Source organism: Mizuhopecten yessoensis, unplaced genomic scaffold, assembly GCF_002113885.1.
Source record: "Mizuhopecten yessoensis strain PY_sf001 unplaced genomic scaffold, ASM211388v2 scaffold2699, whole genome shotgun sequence".
Classification (NCBI taxonomy): Eukaryota; Metazoa; Mollusca; class Bivalvia; order Pectinida; family Pectinidae; genus Mizuhopecten; species Mizuhopecten yessoensis.
The window spans coordinates 543967-569445 of NW_018404676.1; the positions used below are offsets into that span (position 1 = coordinate 543967).

Here is a 25479-nt window from a genome sequence, read left to right on the forward strand (position 1 = left end):
TCAGCGATATAGGTATTAACAAAAATAACAAACACCTGGATTTTTTTAGTATAATATTAAATCGACGTATTGAATACCATTTGTGTACTATCCTTAGAATCCAACACATTCGAAATTCAACAGCTACAGTACTACTGTACCGGTGGTGTATATATTCGCGGAATTCAACAGCTACAGTACTACTTTACCGGCGGTGTGTATATCCGCGGAATTCAACAGCTACAGAACTACTGTACCGGCGGTGTATATATCCCCGGAATTCAACAGCTACAGTACTAGTACTACTGTACCGGAGGTGTATATATCAGCGAAATTCAACAGCTACAGTACTAGTACTACTGTACAGGCGGTGTATATATTCGCGGAATTCAACAGCTACAGTACTAGTACTTCTGTACCGGCGGTGTATATATCCGCTAAATTCAACAGCTACAGTACTACTGTACCGGCGGGGTATATATCAGCGGAATTCAACAACTACAGTACTACTGTACCGGTGGTGTATATATCCGCGTAATTCAACAACTACAGTACTACTGTACCGGCGGTGTATATATCAGCGGAATTCAACACCTACAGTACTACTGTACCGGCGGTGTGTATATCCGCGGAATTCAACAGCTACAGCACTAGTACTACTGTACCGGCGGTGTATATATCTGCGGAATTCAACAGCTACAGTACTAGTACTACTGTACAGGCGGTGTATATATTCGCGGAATTCAACAGCTACAGTACTACTTTACCGGCGGTGTGTATATCCGCGGAATTCAACAGCTACAGCACTAGTACTACTGTACCGGCGGTGTATATATCTGCGGAATTCAACAGCTACAGTACTAGTACTACTGTACAGGCGGTGTATATATTCGCGGAATTCAACAGCTACAGTACTACTCGACCGGCGGTGTATATATCCGCGGAATTCAACAGCGACAGTACTACTGTACCGGCGGTGTGTATATCCGCGGAATTCAACAGCTACAGCACTAGTACTACTGTACCGGCGGTGTATATATTCGCGGAATTCAACAGCTACAGTACTACTGTACCGGCGGTGTATATATTCACGGAATTCAACACAATTAAAATTCATCAGCTACATATATCCTGCCAATAAAACTTGTTTCTCAAGCGTCTTTTGACTGAGTTATAAAATTAACCTCTTCAGTGTCGGATAACATTGTGATATATGAACACATGTTAACTTCACAGAATCCAAAATCATGCATGATCTGAAAATAAGTTCACCTTTACTGTCCAATAAGTTAAATGGGTCAGTGAATACCAATAGAGAATTTGTTACCTGAATCTGCATTATAGACATTCAGAGGGGATCGTTTTAAGTTACATATAAGCCTCAAACTGTCCAATAAGTGAGAGAGAAAAACAGGTCTGGGGCCTCCCAACATGTTTCTTTCCTAGTGGTAGCTATTTCAGGACAATAAATACTCTGCATCTATTTCTTGCCTATATCAACGACATGTCTAGTCGCGCAGAGTCCAGACGTCTGCCTTAAGCTTATGTACCAGAAAATAAGACCTAAAGACGATGCGTCACTCCTTCAAAAAAAACATGAAAACATCATCAATTGGGAACAAATATTGCAAATGCAGTTAATTAGATCCAGGCAATTGTGAAGTCCTCTCTGTTACTAAAAAGCGAAATCCAATACACCATGACTACTTCATCCTCGGTCAAACCTTACATTATGTCGACTCGGCAAAATATTTAGGCCTAACATATCTAACAATTTATCCTGGAACACCCACACTGATGTTGTTGCTAAAAAAAGCAAACAACAGTTTGTCTTTTTTTTTTTTAAAGGAACATTTGACAATGCCCACCTAAAGCCAAAGATGGTGCTTTCAACACCTTTGTCACACCGATTGTTGAATATGCCTAAAGAGCATGGGACACAGTTTTGCCTATGTATCCAATAGTAACATGCTTACTGATCTTCGATATAGGGACCTCTACAGTCTAGAAGAACCAAAGTTAAGACCATATTGCTGTACAAAATTGTTAACCACCCAGTAGACATTCCAGTGAAGCCATACATCATACCATCAGGTGAGTCTCTACAAGAGGTCACAACATATATAGTAGACCTCCAACCACACTGCCGGACACTGTTATACCAACACTCTTTCCCGGGTGCCATCAGAATTTGGAACACCTTGCCACAACCACTGGTCAGTTTGCCAACCCTCGATGGGTTCAGACAGGCACTGACCACTTCCACTGTATCACAATTGAATAAACCTATTTTAATTGTACATACACATTGTTAACTGTATATACTAGCCCTGGATCCAGACCTATTTGTAGTCGCTACTTTTCAAACGTTTTGATACTTTTATCAGGTGAGTGATGATTTACTAAGCAGAACCAAGTACAATTTCAGTGAACGATAGTGTGTTACCATGGCAACTACTACCTCAAATAACTGAATCCTCTATTTCGGGATTCCTTTTTGGTCGGTGTTGGGGCCTCAAAAATCATTTCTTCATCCAAAACCAAGCAAATCTAGTTATTTGTGCAAGTAGGCCCGGAATGGTAATATGTTTGCAGTCAAGTATATAGGCGTATGCCTTTTTTTCTGCCAACACAACTATGTTCATACTTAGAGCAGATCGTTGAGTGTGGTATGAACATGGGGATAAAGAAATACCGGCTCGTGTTTTGTTTTCAATATAGATTACAAGCTGCTTATTCTGTTTTGAATGATAAACCTGATTCATCTGATCCACTTTGAAAGTAAAACCATACCAACATGTTATTGTTTTGTCTACCGTCATGCGTAGTCATCCACACAAAAAAAACCACCAGTTTCTTACAATTCTAATTCCAATTGATATTCTGAGTCTCTCGATAGTTTGGACCTACATGAGGAACATTCGAAGCATTATTTCAAAGAGGGTATTTAGATGGACAGGCATTACATTCCAGCTGGGCCATACTTAAGGAGAAATTATTCTAGGGTAATGTAAATTCAGTTATGGCGTTTGCTTGCTGTCGGAAAGCTTGGAAGTAACGGGTTAAGAATACTTCTTAGGAACTATTGGGGTTATTGTGTATCGAAAATACGTTTGTATGTTAGCTTCGACGGATTTGATGTAGTGTAACAGAGAAACAATGCACGGACAGACCAGGATTCGAACCCGGGACCTCAGAACATCGATGGACGTTCTTACCAATTGGCCTACCTGGTCGTCGGCGATCGACCCAGTCTAGTTCCGCTACAGTAGGATATTACTGAAGTTAATGACATTTATCTCCATGTTGGCGAAATCTACTTTCATGAAATTCCGACCAATCGTAAGCATATCATCAAGAACTTTCTTCAGATCTGAAACCCTTCTGGCTTTTCTTTCATACTAGTATAATCGGAGGACAAACTATGTGACTTCCAATACACTTTGACAAAAACTTCCTTATGTTTTCCGATGATGTTTGTTGCCTGACGAAAATGGTTATGTACCTTAAAAAGCATGACCTGGTAACACAAAAATTGATTTTTCTCGAACCAGAAGAAAACGCACAAAGAGCTAGGATATAATTTTCTTGTTTTGTTTTTACATAAATAGAGGTATTGAAATGCATATGAATAACATTTATGACAGCAAGATATTCAGTTTTCCACAAAACCATCATCAAGGGTGCGCTCCCAGGAATCATATAATATGTTTGTAAGCAGGTGAGTTTCATACCAAAATATTTACATTCTGTATGCTTAGACCCATTGACAAAAATTACATTCATAAATGCATAACACAGGTGTTCATAGAATCTCAGCACGTGGGAACTGATAGTAACCTGATCACACTGCGTAGTAATACACTACAAAAACTACTCACTCGGAACGACCGACCTAGATGCTTAATTCTTACATCTTAAAATATTATTGAACTGTGCTTTGTGAAATATCCACGTATTCACGTGTCCTGTGCTACAAATAAACATTGAATATGGAACTACATTTTGTTGTGTTATTGTTGTTGACGGTTGCTAAGATCTCTCACGATAGTGTCACATTTCCCCGCGAAAAAACACTGTTCTCGCCACTGCGTTGCACCCGTGTATAAGCAGGAACAAACCCTGTTTATTTGTTTTATTCGTTGTTATATCGATCCACTGAAATGATTCGTCAATGTAAATTTAAGGAATGATATTTATTTTTTCAACATTTATGAGGTCATAACAACAATGGGTTTTTGGACATATTTTACATGAATCGCTAACGCGATTCATTCAATATGTCCATAAACCCATTGTTGTTATGACCTCATAAATGTTGAAAAAATAAAAATCATTCCTTAAATAACTGTTAAGAATATGTATTTCAATCCTTGATTAAAAACTACGACCAGGCCTTGTACGTGACTTGCGTTTCGTAATGGTACATGTATATGTCTATCACAAAGGCATTGCTATATTACATAGGTAAAAATACGGCTGGACACTTTAGGAATTAATCATAACTGTTGACTTACCATATCATTTTTTTCTCCGCCTTCATCGTTCTGTCTTCCGTTACAAGATATAAGATACAAGAAACTTTATTTAACGTCGCATACAGGTAAACAAGGAACATTAGCTCTTGAGAGCTATTATTGCGACAAACATATGTAAAATCACGATAACATATTATATTACGAGTAAAGGGACATAATCACATATATTAATAAAAAGCATTAAACCGGCATTAAAAAAACAATTCCGTTTTAATCGCGTGTAATTTCTGTCAAACCCTACATATACGTCGGTGACAATCTTCACGTGCTTATGATGTTTCAGTGAAAACAATAGAATGACGTCACGTTAATTAGTATGTAGATGACAGAAAATCAGAACTCTCGCAATAAGATTGTTTTGACTCTCCCACAAAATAGGAAATACTCCATCAACCGTTAGGAAGTGGTGCCAGCGACCCGGATTGCGATCACCTTTCGTGTTGTATCAAGTGACTGCGAGGTCGTTTGGTGTCAGTTGTAATATAAGTACTACAGTGAAGTCGGACGATTTTTTCATAATTTCTATATATATTTATTTTCTACAAGCAGGTATAATCCATATGTATACAAACAGTAAAAACTTGTATAAAATAGTGTGTATACTATCACAGAAAATGTACTATTTCTCGTGCATATTTGAAAATTGAGAGCAAAAACGCAAATATTTTGTTTTACAGTAAATTTAATATACGAATATTTACCTTTGTAGAGCGAAGAAAAAAATATCTATATTAGGCTGCGGGTGTACCAAAATTAAATACGACAACATTTCAAACGAGTACTAATCTTTTAAAAGAATTTAGAAAAAAGACATGTTTCATTTTTCCACACATCAAATATAGATTTTATTATATAATGGGAAGGGAAGCGAGCCGTCTATTCCACGCACAGTAGTGTATCCCCAGATTGGTAATCTCAAATGAGTTCAATTCTATTTTGAAAAGCCAGGCAATGTAGAAATATACAATATATCTCCTTCATGAATTTTAAGGTGTTTTTTTTAAACATTTTCATTGTCAGATGACATAACTACAATTTAAATTTGACTTTTCTTAATAAAATAGTACAAGCAATAAACTGCTAGACTAATGAAAACCTCCAAATATGGTAAACAGCTTTTCAAATGTACAGTTTCCTCTTTAAAAACGCATAATTTACATTCACTGAATACATAACATGGTAGGTCGGTGTATCAGAAGTTTATTATGTAGGATACTATCAGCTGTTGGGTACACTCGCGTCAACAGGATATTGTAAAAATTCTTTGCAATCAATAGTATTTTCGTGAACAATATCGCAATGAATGATGTTTCTTGTTTAAAATCATACACACACATAGATTATGTTGTTTTCTTCCCTATTTTTTTAATGATATTTACTTTTTTATACAAAAATAATATATATAATGTAGATTTTAGTGTATAGTTGTACTTAGACCCCGTAGCGAGCACTAACTAACTCCAGCCTCCACGGGGCGTACAAAACTTGGTAGTCGTTCGTCCTCCAGAATGTCGGCGGCTAACTCACTCTCCGAGTCAGAGCTACACAGGCATCTGTCAACGGAATAAGTCACATTAAGGATAACATTTATTTATATTTAAGAATCTTTTAATTTGAATTAAATCGAGCTTCAAAATTTCAGAATAATATTATATTTCTAAATTAAAAAGAAATAACAATGTGTGTTCAAATGTCATGTTTGCTAAGAACTGTTTGGCATGAAAGGTGTTGTGCGCCGTTTTATATACATGAACGTTGTATGCCATGTTGTGTTTTTTTGCGTGCCAAGTGTTGTATAATGTGTTATTTGTAGATTGTGTGTCATGTGTTGTATGGCAAGCTATATGTTGTGTAGCGTTTTTTTGTAATACGGGTTATGTGTTGTAAGACGAGCAAAGTGATGCATTGCGTGTTATGCGAAGTAGCTGGGTGGTCTGTGGCGCTGTGGAAAGCTCTCTTGCCTTTTACCAAAACGTCCGGGGTTCGATTCCCCGATGGGACGTGAAAACCCTGGTAATAAAAGTTGATAGAATTTGATTTGTAACTGTTTAAAATATAAAATAAATAAATGCGTTTTATGGCGTGTTATGTGCTAACATTAAGTGTTATGATTTTACAGCGTGCCAAGTGTTTATGGTGTATTTTGCGTTGTAACGACGTGTTACTTACTCCTGTATGGTTTTCTTTGTCACAAATTTGGCTCCAATCGTTTCGAGCTCCTCTGCATATTCATACAACTGAAATTAAAAAAAAAATACAAATACAAATACAAATGAAGCTGAATTAAATGAATCACCAACCTATTCTACTCCAACCCACTGAGTATACAGCTTTATTTACATTTCCATTGCAAGTTCCTCTTTAAGCATTAACCGGCAGAAATTGCGTTCATAGAGCTATGAACAAAATTTGATCAGCGACATTTTGAAATTTCTCCCCCGCCCCAAATAACATACTTCAACATCGGAAATATAAGGGAATCTTAATTTTTAGGTTTAGGTCAATAATAACTAACAATTTACAAATTGAATATAAGGACTTAACGACCTTTTTATGTTCATGACATGTTCATTGAATATACATGTTACCTGTTACCGATTTGCGTTCATTTAAGGATTGATCTTCATTATAATTTCATGCTGGCCCACATCCCATTTTCTGGCCAGTATTCATGAAACTCTTCTCATGCTCAAGCATGTATTCTGTACTCAAATCAACCATTTTGTTACTCGCATACATTACATGTATGTAACACTGTTGAAAAATTCAAACAGAATTTTAAAATGCCCACTGACTTTAAATAAAATTTATCTTATCATATCTTTTATTAGTTTTAATTGATATTATGTGATTTTCTTTAATTTATTACAGTATGAGCATGCTAACTGTTTCATGAATACTGGTCTGTTTATTACAATGTACCTAACAATGACCCACTAATACCTCTAAGTCCAAGTAGAACTTGTGGAGCTTCTCAAGAAGGGTCTTGCTGATCCCGAGAGGCACGTGGTTGGTGTCCAGTAGAAATACTGCCCTTTGTGGCTCTATCACATTGCTGCGTCCCTCCAGACTGTCTTGTAAAGCGTCAATAACAGGTTGGTAATCATCAAAATCTAATGTTTCCGTCCAAAACTCATCTTCGATTTCTCTCATGGACATGTGCACCCAAGATGTTGGGTCGTCCGGGATCGGCTCGCAAGGACCAATTGGAGTGCGGTTCAGTTCTGCTTTCCATTCGGCACTGGACAGGAAGTTCCATTTGGAAATCGAAGGTTCTAAATCGTTGACGGAAATAATACCGAGTTCATTGTCCTTTGAATCAATTCTGGGCTGTCTTGTGAAGGTGTAGCTTTCTTTGGCTGGATAGTCTACAGGTTCTGAAGGTGGTGTTATTATATCTTTAGCTGCTTTCGATTCACATTCCCGAGGTCCTTTGATCCGGATACGGGGCATTTTACCAGTGGCTCTAATACAGAGAACTGGTTCTGGGCACATATATGAGGGATAGAAGAGCCCAAAATGTTCTACTGCATGTTGTTGATGTGCTGTGCGCTGCATGGCGCCGGTATACTTCAGTTTCGGACGTAACGACACCACCTTGTTCCTGTAACTACAGCCACATCCTATCCCGTCAACTTGTTTTCGTTTGGCTGTTGGTTGGAGCCCTGTGACGAGGCTGCTTTGTGACGTCACAGTTACATGACGTCATAATATTTTGACGTGAACATGTATAATACTTGGGACATCTTTTTCTCAAATTGTCATTTTGTAAGAAAAGCTCCATATAAACATCGTCCATGTCCACAATCGTAAATGAATACAAAATTAACCAATTTATTTAAATTTGCTACCCTATCGGACCCTGCGCTAGGCTATGGTTCAAAGCTATTCATTAATTAACGAACATGGTTTATTGTTTACGTAGTACGGCGGGGTATACAGTGTTGATAGTTCAATTGATGTGTTATAGAGTTTCGTTCAGAATAGCAAATGATCATGATTGACACTTTCCCTTTTTAACAATAGCTAAATCGACAATTTCTAACTTTCCCGTCATCTCTAAAAGCATAAATGGCCAGATTTTGAAGTATCACTATAAAAATGACGTTACGGTCATATCTTGACATGATTCGTAATTCCGTGAGTACCCGTATATGACAGCTCATAGTGCCCCAAACTGATAAGCACGAGTGGGACTGGCGCTAGAGTGAAGGAGGTACAGTATTGTTTCATTAAAACAAAACCCCGATTATCAGTCATGTGGGCCTGTCTTGACGACAAGTGATCGTCACAGAATGCGTGCCTAGGGGTCAGGGCGAGAGGGATCAGTGGTGTGTATGTCTGTTTACCGATAGGGCTATCACACTCGAGATGACCGGATAACGCGACAGTTGACAGTGACTTAATGACTCTCCTCCTCTAGCTGTAGTTATACACGGGACACTGGGGATACACATTTGCAATGTAAGAGACAAAACTGTAAGCCTCAACCAGCTAGCGGACGATACGTCCGTCCGTCTTTTTGTCGCTCCTGTCATTGCAACCCACACAACACCAATAAACATGCTTGACAGGTGTTGATAAATTTGGGATTCTTGATTCCCGTTTCTCCGCTGCTCTTAATACACACATAACGGATTTTAAGCAATTAAAAGCATTTCCACTTATGAATAATTCTTCATTGATAACATGAAACATAACGCACACTTTAAGACACGGTAGTCTAGTGGTACATGTAGGATGCCGGGCTCGTGACCGAAAGGTTGTGGGTTCGAGTCACGTCACGGCAATGTGTCGTATCTTTGAACAAGATACTTTATTCCGCTTATTCCAGTCTACCCAGCTTTGTTAATGAGTACGTGGTTGGAAAGTGCTAGAATTGGTGAATGCTAGCTGTGAGCGCCGAAATGGCAGCACCGGCTGTATGCTCCCCAGGGAGTTGAGAAAGATATTGGCTGTTTGCTAAGGCCCTATCACCACGGATAACAATTTCTGAACCGCTTTGAGACGACCTACAAATCAGGTTGTGATTAAGCGGTATATATATAAGAACCTCAAATTATTATTATTATTATTATCTTTATTAATTTGATTGAGGAAAATGAGGAAGAAAACGGGTCATACCCTATGTCTTAAGAGTAAGAAAGAGAAATATCTACATACATAGTTAACCCCTCCGCGGAAGCAGTCTTGGGTTGGGTTAGACAGTCAAGAATATCCTCATCGGTGAGTTTCCTTTGTCCTAGCTGCAAGGTATTAGTCCAAAATGCATGACCTGAAATGAGGACAACTAGGTACTGGAATAGAACAGTAGTTTCCTGTACCACAAGTGGTACCCACTATGATGCTTCCTGTCAGTACGTTGTAGGTCACCACGTATCTAACACACAGTGAGCAAGTCTTGTAAGTACTAAGATATCAAAGTTTAAAAACAGGTCTTAATGACTATTACATTAGCTTTTCTCGTGGTGTAGATTGAAGATTATATGGTAGATAACCCTGGTTACGTTATGGATTGTTTAACAAGGTGTGTTTAATTTAGTCACAGCATTGTTTCACATTTAAAACTTTTTTGTTGTTAACCAAAACAGGAAGATGAGTAACTGGTTAATGGTGTTGATTCCTGTCTATAAGCTTTGATAAATGCACTAATATTGTTTTCGAAGCAGTACACATCCTCAGTCATCGCGAGACAAATCTCAATTTATTAGTTATTGTGTAAGTAACAGTTTTTGTAATACTTGATTGTGTAAGATAAAGGTGACTCGGAGAATAGAAACCTCCACACGCTTGTTTGTCTCGTGAAATATATGACAATGCCAAAAATGGTGTTTTCAGGAAGAAGCGACAACGCCAAAGACGTTAATGGAACACAGTTTTTGGTGAGTTTCCTGCCAATGCAGTATAATTATGTCAATATCATGCCAAAATTCGGAGAACCCGTTATTTTACTATTAGATTGTTTCCAGCTTTAGATAGGTTTGAAAGACCATGGATGTCCAACGGCAGATGGGCGTTCCGTTCTATTAATATCAATAGCATATACGTACATGTATTTGTTTGGAAAATGAGAATACTGTTCTTCTATATAGATGTTTGATATATATTGTATTGTACATTTTGTTAGTGAAATAGACTGCATGTAAATTAAATTTAAAAAAAAAGGAGCAAAGCCTGTCAATTTTTACCGTTACGTGACCGCGAAATTCTTTTGATGTACATCAAAGGATCGAACTAGTCTTCTTGTCTCATCAACGAGGTGGCGCACACTGAGCTTTCAATTTTGCTATGACGCTATGACATATTCCAGGGGTGTAGAGAGCGAAAATGAGCGTAACCCCTGGATATCGAGGATGACTGTCGTATGGCGTTCGAAAATCTGCTAGGTCTTACAATGTCTTACTCTCTTGTGTTCCGAGTGCATGTTGTGTACTACAGTATAAAGCACAAAGACAGAAGAATTGTTTGTTGTTGTTCTTTATTTGAAATAAAAATATATTGCACCTTTTATGACACAAAATAGAGCTGTAACGAGGTCAAGGTCAGAAAAGGCTGACCATTAGTACACACATAGTCAACTTCTATAACACGCACGCGACCAGCAGCATATATACGCCGAGTATAAACTTAAGAATTTTAAAATCTGTAATTAATGCAATCATTGCAACTAAAAATATCGATCGAATATTTTAAACATACTGTACTTTCATTTCATCTAAACAAAATCAAAAATAATCATACGGCGTACAAATTGTGTTACAACATGTTATTCTATATTTGAATAAATTATACGGTAACTACTCATCGACTGAGAAAGATATATACACAAAAGTTAACTTACAATCAATATCATAAACTTTCAATTCCTCATAAATATACATATTTAATATTTACAATTCAACGAGGTGAAGATATATATAGCACAAAAAGACCAAACGTCATGAGAACGAAGTAACTGGAACAAAGTATCGAGATTACACATAAACAACAAAAACATACACAAGTACAAGTAACGAGAACAAATAAAGCAACGAGAATTGACAAAATTACGAGAACCGACGAGACCAGACAAAACAACGAGACCATACAAAGCTACGAGAATTGACAAAATAACGAGAACAGACGAGACCAGACAAAACAACGAAAACATACACAAGTACAAGTAACGAGAGAGATTAGGAACGATAATTGACGAAATAACGTGAACAGACAATTAAAGTAACGAGAATAGACAAACTCACGAAAACAGACAATTAAAGTAATGAGTATAGACAAAGTCATGAGAACAAACATTAAAGTAACGAGAATAGACAAAGTCACGAGAACGAACATTAATGTATCGAGAGAAGACAAAGTCACGAGAACGAACAGGAAAGTAACGAGAATAGACAAAGTCACGAGAACGAACAGTAAAGTAACGAGAGAAGACAAAGTCACGAGAACAGACAACTAAAGTAACGAGAAAAGACAAAGTCACCAGACCAAACGTTAAAGTAACGAGACTAGACAACTAAAGTAACGATAATAAAGTAACGAGAGAAGACAAAGTCACGAGAACGAACAGTAAAGTAACGAGAGAAGACAAAGTCACGAGAACAGACAACTAAAGTAACGAGAATAGACAAAGTCACGAGAACAAACATTAAAGTAACGAGAATAGACAAAGTCACGAGAACGAACATTAATGTATCGAGAAAAGACAAAGTCACGAGGACAGACAATTAAAGTAACGAGAATAGACAAAGTACAGTTAAAAAAACCAGAAAAGGGTTGCAAGAACAGACAAAGCAACGAAAACATACACAAGTAACGCGACCAGTCAAAATAACGAGAACAGACAAAATAACGAGAACAGACAAGTCAAATAACGAGAACATTCAATGTAACGAAATCAGACAAAATAACGAGAATTGACGAAATAACGAGAACAGACAAGAACAGACAAGAACAGACAATTAAAGTAACGAGAACATTCAATGTAACAAGAACAGACAAAATAACGAGAACAGACAAAATAACAAGAACAGACAAAATAACGAGGATTGACAAAATAACGAGAACAGACAAAAGACACGGAACAGACACAGGCATTGATTTGAGTTGTGAACATTTTGAAGACGGTGGCTGATCACAGGGACCCAAGAGCGGACCCTATTAAACATTCAGATAACAGTAGGTAATGATCATTACATTTATGATTGCATCATTTCACAATACCTTAACGGTTATACAAGATCAAGTGTGAAAACCCCAATATACATATATCATTTGTATGAAATGCATTTTACATGATAGATGAGATCTTTAGACGTGTGGTGTTTCGGAGAAATTCTTACTTGTGCTTCGTAATAATGCTATAGCGGTCAAACCTGGGGCTCAATGGCTCTACTATACTTGGGAGAAGGCTTTTCAAAGTTGTGATGGCGTGTGCCTAATCCCATGTGTTTGATTGAACGAATAAAATATGTTTAAATCAAATCTACTATACTTTCTCAATCATTGTCGCAAAAATTTGATGAGATCAACAAGTAACATCTGTTAATTGATATTTAGGACACTATGTATAGACAACACCACTGTAATAAGATGTTGTATTTCAATGCACAATAAAGTGTAAGCATACAATGTTCACGTACCTAAATAGTGCATACATACAATACTGATCAACACATTGTGTACAATATATGGAAGCAATGCATTATAAACACAGTGTAAGCATACACAAACAATGAAAGTGATCATGCACAGTACAAGAGTGTACAATGCAATGTACACAAGATACAGTGGTGTACAGCAAGGCTATGTGGATGGCACCCGTTTTAGCGTTGTAGTATACTGTTGTATACTGGACTAGTGGAATAACAGGAAGGCAATGTGTGAATCACTGCCTGGCTATATCTGTGGAGGTATCACCTGAGTCCGAGAAAAATGAACTGTCAAAAGAACTGTTGCTTGTTTCCTCAAAGTTTTGTTTTCCTTCCCTGTTGAGAGCTTGTAACATACGGGCACTATGTTCCTGTGCCTTTGCGCGTAACGCAGCTATACTCTCCGACCGGAACTCATCCTTTTGTTTATTGTCTTGTCCTTCCTCTTCTTCGTTCTCCTCCTCTTTCATTTTCTTAGACGCCTCAATAGACTTCTTATGCATACCTACAGGTAAGAGAATGAAATGATTAACTTTTTTTTATCACAAACGACATGCATGATACATCATATTGTTTCGTATTTTTGAAAATACGATTTCGATACAATTAAACCATCAGAAATCAATGTGTTATTGAGGAATACCTTGCTGGCGTCTGGTGGCTGAGGCGTTTTTCAATATTCTACAGGTACTTTTAAATTATTTTTATGTTGATACTGTATCCGACTATGACTTACCTAACAGCCACGGTGCGTTTGACTTATCGATGCCCTTGTTAGCTGATTTGAGGATAGATTCCGGAAGGGGAAGTGCGTGTCTAACCATGGCTCCGTACAGACCGTATTCTGCCATAATACTACTCTTCCCCCAAGTCTTCTCGCTTTTTCGCCATTTTGCTCGTCTGTTTTGAAACCAAACCTACAAAAATAAACAATGCTATTTAAGACCGCTGAACACTCTGCATGACTGATCAAAATCTTGTGAAATTTTTGAAAATTGCAAATGTTTTTGCCGAGGATAAAAAAGGGAGGAAATGTTGCAGGTACGTGTATTGGATGTGTAATCAATATATTTATTTTGATAGGTGTTCATTGCACATTTGCTCACACCATCGTCTGCTTTGATCTAAACAAACTAAAAACAAACTTTTCGCAATATCGGACTAAGCTAATTGCCGTGCCCTGTTATACACTTGGAAAAACAAAACGACACAGTCCTGTAAATGTTTAGCTTATTTTTCCTATGTAATTAAGACGTATTTATTCTTTTGATATATCTAACCAGAGAGTACGTATACGCGCAGTGGAACATGTACTGAATGGATGGGGAAGTCGACATTACGCTAACCTACATGTCATGTAAGCTTCAGCTGACGTCATGAGATTTTATAATTTGAACCTGTCTGTATAGAATCACACATGCCGCTTATCTGTGGTCTTATCAGGCGTATCTACTAGATAAATGGTGGAGGCGATCACGTAGTACAGAGCTGTCAGTTTCCACAGTCTGTTGTATTCTGTATTCCCATGTAACCATCAGTCTAGAGGAGGCGAGCACGTCGAATTTCCTCCCCTATCTTGAGCCAGCAGAATAAATAAACACACTTTGCTGTGTAAATTTTGATAGCAACACTAATTACCCGACGAGTTTGACGTTCGCCAATAATTCCTCATGCCGAGATTTTGATTTTTGTCTCTGATTGTGGCAAACTTTTGGGTCTCAAAGTGCACGTGACAACCTATCGGGTATCGGGTTAATACGGGGTTAAACCAACTTAACCTTGAATGCCGGGTCGTAAGGGAGGGGCGAAAGAGGAGGTGGGTATGCGGCTATACAAATCTGAAAGGTCTTTATACATTTTGTGGAATATGGAAGTTGTTTTCTTTTCATATGCATCAAAGATAAGCGAAAATTGAAAACAGCTAGACAGGGAATGCATGCCACCGGCTGTATTTACCTAGTTTGTTGGAGTACAGATAAATCGGTTTTGTTTTATCTATAATATCTTAAACATCTAAATTCCACAGCGATACTTGAGCTTGATCAATAAACAATATATTGCATTTTTAAGCCATACACTGCTGATAAATGAAATGGTTGATAACGAAAAAGGCAGAATTTACACATGTAAATAAAAGTACTGTAATACCCACGATGTAGTACCTAAGTACCGAGTGTTATTATCCGCGTTAACGTATATTTGTGTGGTCCCCCATCAATGATAACACTTTTATACGTACCTGAATGCGATCCTCAGGTAGGTCAACCTTCAGTGCCAAAACCTCCCGGGTGTACAGGTCTGGGTAGTGAGCCTCCTTAAATGTCTTCTCTAGCTCATCACTCTGGTAGCTCGTGAATATTGTTCTACAGCAAAAATAATCATTCAATTAAATGATCATCAGAAAAACAATATTCAATATTACATCTTTTTTTTAAATATTGTTCAAATGCGAGAGATATTTATTATACGTGTATATTTTTTAATTTTCGCATGTAAAGTGTATACATGGAGTGGTAAATCCACTTTGTATCCCATTACAGTTTAGCTTCCTATAATTGATACTGTCTATACTCGTCTTTGAAAGCAGAATTACATCTGATGCTTCATGAAGAAAAAAAATCGTGTATCTTTCAGAAAAGGGTGACGACGAAGACAACTAATTGAAAGTATTGCTGGTAACACTTCAACACCACCGACAGCTTTAATTAAAACTCAGGGTACGAGTTCCGACTTGTAGGGGAGAGTCGTGGCGGGTAATTGGTGTCGGGTGAGCTCTGATTGGGCTGTTTATCTCGGCGCATGACACCAAATCGATCTGTAGCTTACCGCACTTCGCTTCCGAATAATCCAGTCATTTCATATGATACTAAATTGGAAAATGTAATGGGTAATTTTGCTCATTACCGGCAACCCGTCACTACAAATACACATCGTTATTTATTTAACATCAGCAGTTCAACACACGATTGTCATGCCCTGCCATTATGTGTCGCCATAATCGGGGCGTGATCAGGGAACTCTTCAGCGTAAAAAGATGGGAAAGTGAGCCGACCAATGGCGCGCTGTAATTGCTCAATGGCTGAACATTGTTAGACCGTTAATTCACGCGCTAGACAATGGACCTCCCGCTGGTAAGACTGGTTATGGTAATGAATTGTTCATTTTTGGCTAGCTGGTGTCTTGGATAGAGTTACAATGTAATACAGTCATTTGGAAGTAATTACGATCGGGAAACGTAGAGGATAATTGTCCTACAGGACTTTCCTCCTCGGCAATAAAGGAAGTGGTCAAAACGGTATTTGACAGACTCCAGTGGGCACGTATCTTTCCGTTTTGAATGATCATTACATATTATAGTGTCCCTTTAATCAGTCAACAATTTCATAAGATTTAGCCACATAATTTTGAATACATGGTTCTACAATACCGGTTAAGTAACATGTTATCTATATATTTTTTACAACCAACCCATCTACGCATACGACTGCCGTACGGTGATAGCTGAACTAATCCATTAATATGATCATTTTACTGGTGATGTTTCTTTATCTTAAACATGCAACAACCAAGTCTTTGTGACTCAAATGTTAATTAGGTCGCCGTGACTGAAATGATAAGTAGGTCGCGCTGACTGAAATGATAATTAGGTCGCTGTGACTCAAATGAGAAGTCGTTGTGACTCAAATGATATTTAGGTCACCGTGCCTCAAATGATAATTAGGTCGCCGTAACTCAAATGATAATTAGGTCCCCGTGACTCAAATGAGAAGTAATCGCCCTAACTCAAGTGGGAAGTAGGTCGCCGTGACTTAAATGAAAAGTATAAGTCGCTGTGACTCAAAGGAGAATTAGGTCACTGTAACTTTATTTACCTGTGTCGCCGTCTCTTCTTCTGCTTTTTTCCGTGGCCACACTCCGACTTCTGTATGTGTGCACACTCAGGTCTCTGGGTCACTGTAAGTACACATATGATAGATAATGATTTACACCTGCTTTGCATGCACCTCCCAGTTTGAGATTGTTTCTAGTTCTACAAAACCCTGGGCAGCTTTAACAATAAGTTATAATACACCTAAGTTGCCAATGCTAATCGAAACTACGTATGTTTTATCTGAATTAAATCCCGGACATATTTGAAACCCCGTTTTAGACCAGTCTTTGGATCTGCCATAGTGACTTTACAGAAAGCGAACTTCCGTTATTGTGAATATATACAGCAAGTGACTGATTATTGTAAGCTGATAATTATACACATGTAGTATGTAACCGTTCTATCATTGTAATAAAACATATTGCAATTGTCTCTTCCCCACATATATTATAACCATAGACAGTAGCTTATCGTTCAATGCAATCAGTATATCATAAACAGTAAATGGCTACTCTATTAGTTTAATCATAGACAGAACAGAACTTTATTTAACACTCGGGTAATACTTAATTCGGTCATTTATATACATTTAGTGCCTGCTTCATTAATCTGATATACCGACAACTTCAATCTATCATCTGACTGGTCCCCTAATGACGAGGTATGGCATGCAATGTTGTGATGTACCAAGACAGACTGGTCAAGTTTGACCACAAAACCACAGGATGGGACCAAGTAGGGGACAGTCACCCCTCCCAACTAACCGGAAGCGAGCATCGATATTAAAATATTTACATAATCACTCATCTTAGGGTTTGAAAGGGCGCCTATTTGTGTTCACGGTTACATACGCATGCGCATGTTATGGAATATTGAAATTTTCCCAGACTCCCAGACTGTCAGATCTTAGGTTCATTCATAAAACAAAATATGGGTCAGTTTGTGGTTGGGGGAAGACTTAAGTAAATTGAAGGTGATTAAGGCAAGGGTTGGTAAGAAGATGTCAGAATGGCGCTCAGGTAAACACGACACTCGACCGACTGTCAACAAGTTCGAGTACCAGTAGAGAGACTTAAAGTGTCAAAGGTTTCTCCATTTTCACTTGATTTTGTTTAAACTCGAGATAACGTTTACCGATAGTTTAAAATCTACAATTATTGTCTAAATTGACCCCATGATTCTGTTAAAGTGTTATTTCATGGACACCGGCGTGGGAGTCCGACAAGGGGAAACTAAAACGTTTTCGAGACCTGGACGGTGCTCTGACGCCAGACCAAACGAAAACATTGCTGCTACTCACGTGCGTCGCCATGTTTTACTCATGTAAGAGTGGCGCGTGCTGGTATATCGTGTACCTGGACTCTCGAACAATGTACATTTTGTTATGTTTTATAGGTTATTGCAGCCAATGACATCTGTTTATAGAACTGTCGTCCCGAAAACTCACCCAGCGTGAATCACAGGTGATTAATAACGGGTAGGCTCAAGTTTCATTTTATACAATAACGTACCACTTCATTTTAACACTGTATGACGTAATCACTATTAAGTTATCCTCATTTACCACTTTATGACGTAATGACCAGTACGTTACATCCAGTTCCACTACAAATGTCACTTGTTTTACCTCTCAAACCATCCCTTAAATGGGAGAGATGTTGGTTAAACTTATGCATTAATTTACTGGTTAACTGGTTTAATGAACAACTTCGACCGTTGCTTTTAATTGGTTAAAATCAGGAACTTTGGAACGTAGCGTTTTGAAGATTGGTGCCATTTTACTGTGTGCCCCTTCATTACGAAGATCAGCGATGTATTATTATAATGGAAGTTTAAATTAGTTAGTTGTTATAAATACCTAAATATTTTCAGTATGATAAATTGACATTTTAGTGTAGAGCTGTAGTTTTTGCATATTGATTAACAAAATAATCGCCGCAAACAAAAGCAGAATCCTATTCAGGCATAACCTCTTAACATGAAGAGTTTGAAATAGAAATTTGACGTAAACGAAAAATACAAGGTCTTTTTAATGGATATTGACTATAGCATTAAGCTGCTTGATAACTGACAAACGAGCATATTTAGTAGATTGAACAACACACGATTATAACAGCCATGCCTTTATCCACGATATGACAATCCTACGTCTGCTTTAAGCAGAAGACAATGTATTGTCAATTATACAAACCAATTAACGGAAAGTAAGAAAGTAGGTTTAACTGCAAAAACATGTCTCGTATTAATGACATGGGTACAGTAGATGCTGTCTCAAAAACCCTTTAATTTTATTTTACAATTCAATACGTCTCAACTTTCAATCGACCGTAAACAATTAAATCTTTATATTTGATACAAACCTACGACAGCTACATATACATGTATACACGTATGAGATAACGACAGTATGGCCAAACACGGTATCGGGCCTGAACTCTGCATCATATATACTTAGCTATGTAATTATAGTGTAATGTGTTTTAACATAACGGCAGATCGTCTCAAAAAATGTTCGCAGAGTTGCTATTATGTTTTTGTTTATATTTTAAATGATGAAATAAATGTATATTGATCGTTTTGTGGAAATGTTGGTGCATACATTCAAATGCCCAAATGAATGTGCACTTCAAATCTCAATACACAAAATCACAGATTGTAACCGCTTAATTTCGTTTTCACTCTATCGAGTGGGTTGAAGTTTGCATATAAAGTTCGTTTGATGTCTTGTCTCCGCTACTAGAGTATTTCCCACCTCGATTCAGAGCGGCACTTGATGGTCAGTAGTGGTCAAGAGCGTCTAAAACGAGAGGTGGGTGGATGGGTATGCTGTACAGCTCGCGAGAAGGGACAGAATGCCATCAAAGAATGACCATGGAACGTTTAAAGAATTCCACAGTGGCTGGTCAAGAATAGAGCTGAGAATGTCACAATTTATACTGTTAATTGCTCAGCAGGACAAGTACAACAAGCCACTAACTCTAGCACGTCTCCCGAAAAAGGTCTCGCCCTGGTCATCGGTCCCGCGGTGAAGATTAAGTAGCCTCACAAAACAGTTCGCCTGCTCAATTGAACAGCTCTAGTGCCTGATAATGATGAAATCACCACCAGTTTTACAATGAAGGGCTAATGACGATATCGGCCGGGATAATTAGACTCCTCGCCGGGATCCATTTTAAACGTTTTAATCTAATAAGAAATAAAATGTCAGAATCGTTCGGCTGCGGCAATGTGTTGGGCAGGGCTCGGCTGCTGGCTTGTCATTAGGGTGTTGACACATCAGTATGTTTTGCACCAATTTGTAACAGGAACAAACTCCGGCATTGTAGTGTACAAAACCAGCACCGGGTGATAGTGTCAGGATGTGTTATAGAATACAATTGGACGTGTACGGAAATGACAGGTTTCGGTATTGGAAGATGTTTCAATAGATTCTATCACAATTAACGACCGTTTTGGACTGTTTTTATATAACGATAACCCTGGGTGTTGTTTTCAAAGAAAGTGTTTTAAGTTGTTAGAGATTCAATCTTTCCGGAATGACGGGAATTGGATCCTATTTTAATTAGATTGCTGCTGTAACAGATATTCGTTATGCTGATAAAATCAGAATAATCTTAATCAATAATCGGTCTCGAATTATTTTCGATATTGTGTGAACATAACATTTAATTTGTTTAATGTCGAGTTCATTATTTTCGTTACAAGTAAGATACATTTTCAAATAATTTAAGAAATTTTGTAATCTTCATACGCTACATGATGATATAAAGTTACAAACAACGTAAATATCATAGAGGCTCGAAAGATGTGATATTGGTATAATTTCGTCATCAATCTTAAATATGGAAGCTAAAAAACAGCGTAACCACACTAATCATCACTTGAGTGTGATATGATATTATGATCACAGGTGTGTGACTAAACATTATAATCACTCGAGTGTGACTAAACATTATAATCACTAGAGTGTGACTAAACATTATAATCACTAGAGTGTGACTAAACATTATAATCACTAGAGTGTGACTAAACATTATAATCGCTAGAGTGTGACTAAACATTATAATCACTAGAGTGTGACTAAACATTATAATCACTAGAGTGTGACTAAACATTATAATCACTAGAGTGTGACTAAACATTATAATCACTAGAGTGTGACTAAACATTATAATCGCTAGAGTGTGACTAAACATTATAATCGCTGGAGACTGTTTTATAATATTATGATCACTGGAGTGTGACTAAACATCATGATCACTGGAATGTGACTAAACATTATAATCACAGGATTGTGACATATAATTATGATCACTTAAGTGTGACTAAACATTTTAATCACAGGATTGTAATATATTATTATGATCACTGGAGTATGACTAAACATTATGATCACTGGAATGTTACTAAACATTATAATCACAGGATTGTGATATATGATTATGATCACTTGAGTGTGACTAAACATTTTAATCACAGGATTGTAATATATGATTATGTTCATTTGAGTGTGACTAAACATTATGATCATAGGATTGTAATATATGATCATGATCACGTGAGTGTGACTAAACATTTTAATCACAGGATTCTAATATATAATTATGTTCATTTGAGTGTGACTAAACATTATGATCATAGGATTGTAATATATAATTATGATCACTTGAGTGTGACTAAACATTTTAATCACAGGATTGTGATATATAATTATGACCACTTGAGTGTGACTAAACATTTTAATCACAGGATTGTAATATATAATTATGATCATTTGTGTGTGACTAAACATTATAATCGTGAGTTACGATCATCTAACAAGAAGTTGTTTTAGTTTGTGGTGATTGTCAGGTACTTTAAATAACTTAAGCTTCATTGTATAATCTAACTTTTTAATAAAAACCATGTGATATGCAAAAGTAGATATAATAGTAACAGTGTAGATATATTCAGACAACGAAAAGAAAGGGAAAAGAGAATGAATGAACGAATTAATTAATTAATATTACATGAGACATGTTCTAGTCTTTTTCTTATTCCGACGGTGGTCTATTTTTGTTGTGCTTACTAGTATACAGAACCACGTAAGTAAAGGTACTTGTAAAGGCGAAGATTTTTTTCTGTTTGGTGATATCATTAACGACATCAAATCAAATCTTCGTATTATAATTTAATAGGGTTTCTAATGAGAGAATTAACCGATAGCGATGACATAAAAATGTGATAGATGAAGCCAATCCAGTCTCTCTAGATCACTTATTAGCCAGTAATGAATTATTAATTTAATTTTCTATAATAGTTTGTCCAAGTCTGTTACACTCCATCACAAACTGAATTGCGCTTCTACATCAATTGGAGTATACTATACGTTGGTGCTTATTTCTTAAACAGGAGAACGGTTTGTGTTTGTAATGTAATAAATTGGCATCAACAGCTCACAGTTTACTACAGAAATACCAGTGTGTCTATATAGTGGTGCTGTTATTGTGGCGACTTGGAATGGTACACATTAGCCGGGCTGCCCGGGCACACCGCCTGCTCCCTCCCCGAGGGCATGGCGGTGACAATGTATAGGTCTATATATATTGTAACATTGGGGAGATGTTCCGTTCGACAGATATTTAATCAGATTTGCTTGTTTATCGCGTGGCTTAAGAAAACACAAAGTCCTTAGAGACCGCCATTATTAGCTGAATATTTACTTTCTGTTCAGATTCGTTCTGTTTCGGTGACGACAGGTCCTCACTACAAGTATGCCACTTAGCGCGGATTTTTGTTGAATGATTTTGTCAACTTCCGGTGGGCGTGGCTAGTGAGTACAGGTAAGCGGGCTAAGGGGATAGCCAAACCCAGATTGATGATGCTTTTAGGCAAATAATGACGGGCTTTATTTATTTGTATTCACTTTTTATGATGATATTTGTTTAAGTGATCTCCTAGCTCGTTTGATGAGTTGCTGATTTAGTAGTTACGTTTTAAAATGACTTGCACTGGTAAAATATATTAAATACATGTAACAACATTACTGTATAATGCCGTATTGTTCCCATTTAAGAGGGTGTCATATTTCATGCATAATTTAACAAAATTTATGTGTGTCTTGATTCGAGTCCAATCAAATGTGCCTTTACGTATAGTCTGTCATATTTTATGAATTACACATGCGACAAAATCGATGTTCTCGTTCCGGCTGTTTTCCATCTTATTGTTCCTATGTTACAGCAATGATACATTTCAGTTGATAATGCATTGTTCATTATCCTGATCATTTTACTAGGAAATGTCTTAAACAAATTAATGCAGAAAATCTGCGTCAATCCTTATGAAAATTTGATCCTACTCCATGCGAAAAATTACTCCAATCCACCCGAAACATTGCACCCTATCCGCGTGAAAATGTTTCCAATTCATACGAAAACAGAGCATGTATCAGTTACTAGATAAAATCTGTATCGGCGTACAATTCAATTCCTCTATTTGCAAAAAGAAATCCCCCTAAAACTGTGATTGAATAAAGAGTTAATAGTTTGACGGACTTACAAATACGTCTTAGTACAACAAATTCTTATTTTGAGCAGAATTTATGAACTTACTTCTTAAATTGGAAACATATCTTAACAAAGTTTTTCAAATTATTAATACCGAAAAATTACATTTCTATTTATTATATCTAAAAAATAATGGTTACCGATTATATTCACCTCAAAATTAAAACAGATATATGTTAGCACTACTTAAAATATTCTATCGTGTACTGAGTTCGCTTGATAAGTGTTATCAGACCATATTTTCATACATGCATAATTACAATCTGTGTGTAAAAGTTTAATTCGCAATTACTATACGTCAGTATGGTCCACGTTGTGTGTACACTATCTATACATAATATATGTATTCATTATTTATGCTAGTTAGTGTATGATTATGAGATTGTATATACATTTATACGCATTAGCGTATATGCATATTTGAATGTATAATCTGTACAAGGCAATGTAGGTATATTTTCTTTTTAGATATATGATGTAAATACATTATTTATACACTTCAGTGATTGGATATTTGATTATATATACATTGTATGGATAAAACCGTTTGTGTTTACCTATATGTCTTATAATCTTAGCTTTACTTTCATAATTAGGAAGCAAATTCCAGGAAATGTTTTCGAATTTACACTAGTCCATTTTTAAAGTTTCAAGGTATTTATTTTTGGTGTTTTATGAAGGTATTTTGTATCGCCATACTACTATTTATATGCACAGTTGAAACGCACGATGAAAATAACCGTAGATTTAATCCTTATATTCTTTGAAATAATTTTGAAAAACGACTAAACTATACCGGTATTATGATAATTGATCTTACAATAATTACATTATTACTTTTTCCTGAATGTCCTAAATAATCTTATTCACAAAACAAATGCGGTATAAGTTATATATGTAATTCTAGATAATCAAAGACGTTATTTTTTCATAACAACTTACCATCATCTAGACATGGAGCTTTGAGGCCGTATCCCGGGTTATCCCCGTACCTGGGTCCCGGGAGGTCGGGACTGGTCTGGATGACGTTGGGTTGGTACTGGTTGTAGGATGTGTCCATCCGCCATGGATTGAAGTTGGCACAAGAGGTCTGTGGCATCATTGTTTGATCGCGGTAGTAATTCTGCTGCTGAGGCATTTCCCCTCCACACGATCCGGAATTATGTCCGGAATTTAGTCCGGAGTTTAGTCCGGAAATGTACATTATATTAGATGGTGACATGCCCTGTGGGTCAAGTAAGTCCGGACTTTGGTTTTGTCGGCAAGACTGAGTGGGAAGTCCAAGAATTTCCTGGATGGCGAAGGACGGACGCTGGACGGGCTGTGTATTATACATCTGTTGAAAATGCCCACCGGAACTATACTGAGACTGGAAACCAAGCATTGGTGGTGACGCAGAATTTATAATTGTATTTGCGGAATTAATTATCGTATTCATTTTTTTTAGATTTTTCCGAAATAAAGTCTGAAAAAAACAATATATATTTTCGTATCGAGTATTATCCTGTGCTGTTGTTAAGTGTCTGCGATCAATTTTCACGTCTATAACTCAATACAAGTTGGTTTTCCTTGAGTAGTCTTACGAGGCCAATTTTGTCCATCAAATTACGAGCCAGTGCGCTAATAGGAGGTGTTACCATCGACCAACACGTTTTATGGCCAGTGTTTTATCTCTTATTCGACTCAGACAGAAATCCCCCGTAATCCAGGTAATTCACTGCTCTCTTCAACCTATGTAGCTCTATAGGAATTTCTTGATTTCAAGTGCCGTCCCATAGACGTGCTCTCGTGCAAAACTCGAGACCTAGACTTTTGACGTAAGATGTCACATGTAGTAATTAGCTATTGTCTTCCGGTATAAGCTCCGCCTACCTACCCAGGGAAAGGTGTGCGCCCAT

At 37.1% G+C, this 25479-nt stretch overlaps 2 protein-coding genes across 2 annotated transcripts; both read right to left on the reverse strand.

The window, feature by feature from the left end:
* Nucleotides 1-5049: 5049 nt before the first annotated feature.
* On the reverse strand, nucleotides 5050-8188 carry LOC110446441. The gene is made up of 3 exons (XM_021491593.1): nucleotides 7461-8188; nucleotides 6687-6754; nucleotides 5050-6070 (listed from the first exon to the last, which is right to left on the reverse strand). The coding sequence occupies exons 1-3, from the start codon at nucleotides 8073-8075 to the stop codon at nucleotides 5968-5970; spliced, it is 786 nt and encodes a 261-aa protein (XP_021347268.1). The 5' UTR covers nucleotides 8076-8188; the 3' UTR covers nucleotides 5050-5967.
* Nucleotides 8189-10986: 2798 nt separating this feature from the next.
* Nucleotides 10987-25274, reverse strand: LOC110446464 (visual system homeobox 2-like). The gene is made up of 5 exons (XM_021491630.1): nucleotides 24524-25274; nucleotides 17035-17116; nucleotides 15402-15525; nucleotides 13899-14079; nucleotides 10987-13667 (listed from the first exon to the last, which is right to left on the reverse strand). The coding sequence occupies exons 1-5, from the start codon at nucleotides 25017-25019 to the stop codon at nucleotides 13399-13401; spliced, it is 1152 nt and encodes a 383-aa protein (XP_021347305.1). The 5' UTR covers nucleotides 25020-25274; the 3' UTR covers nucleotides 10987-13398.
* Between the last annotated feature and the right edge of the window lie 205 nt (nucleotides 25275-25479).

Bases quoted from the DNA above. Each gene is read 5' to 3' on its own strand.
- LOC110446441 (XM_021491593.1), bottom strand. From the start codon at position 8,075: ATGCAGCGCACAGCACATCAACAACATGCAGTAGAACATTTTGGGCTC. The intron at 6,755-7,460 runs GTATTAGTGGGT...TTTTAATTTCAG, and splicing joins AGTTCTACTTGGACTTAGAG to TTGTATGAATATGCAGAGGA. The intron at 6,071-6,686 runs GTAAGTAACACG...TTCCGTTGACAG, and splicing joins ACAAAGAAAACCATACAGGA to ATGCCTGTGTAGCTCTGACT.
- LOC110446464 (XM_021491630.1), bottom strand. From the start codon at position 25,019: ATGAATACGATAATTAATTCCGCAAATACAATTATAAATTCTGCGTCA. The intron at 14,080-15,401 runs GTACGTATAAAA...TTATTTTTGTAG, and splicing joins TACCTGAGGATCGCATTCAG to GTTTGGTTTCAAAACAGACG. The intron at 13,668-13,898 runs GTAAGTCATAGT...TCTTACCTGTAG, and splicing joins AAACGCACCGTGGCTGTTAG to GTATGCATAAGAAGTCTATT.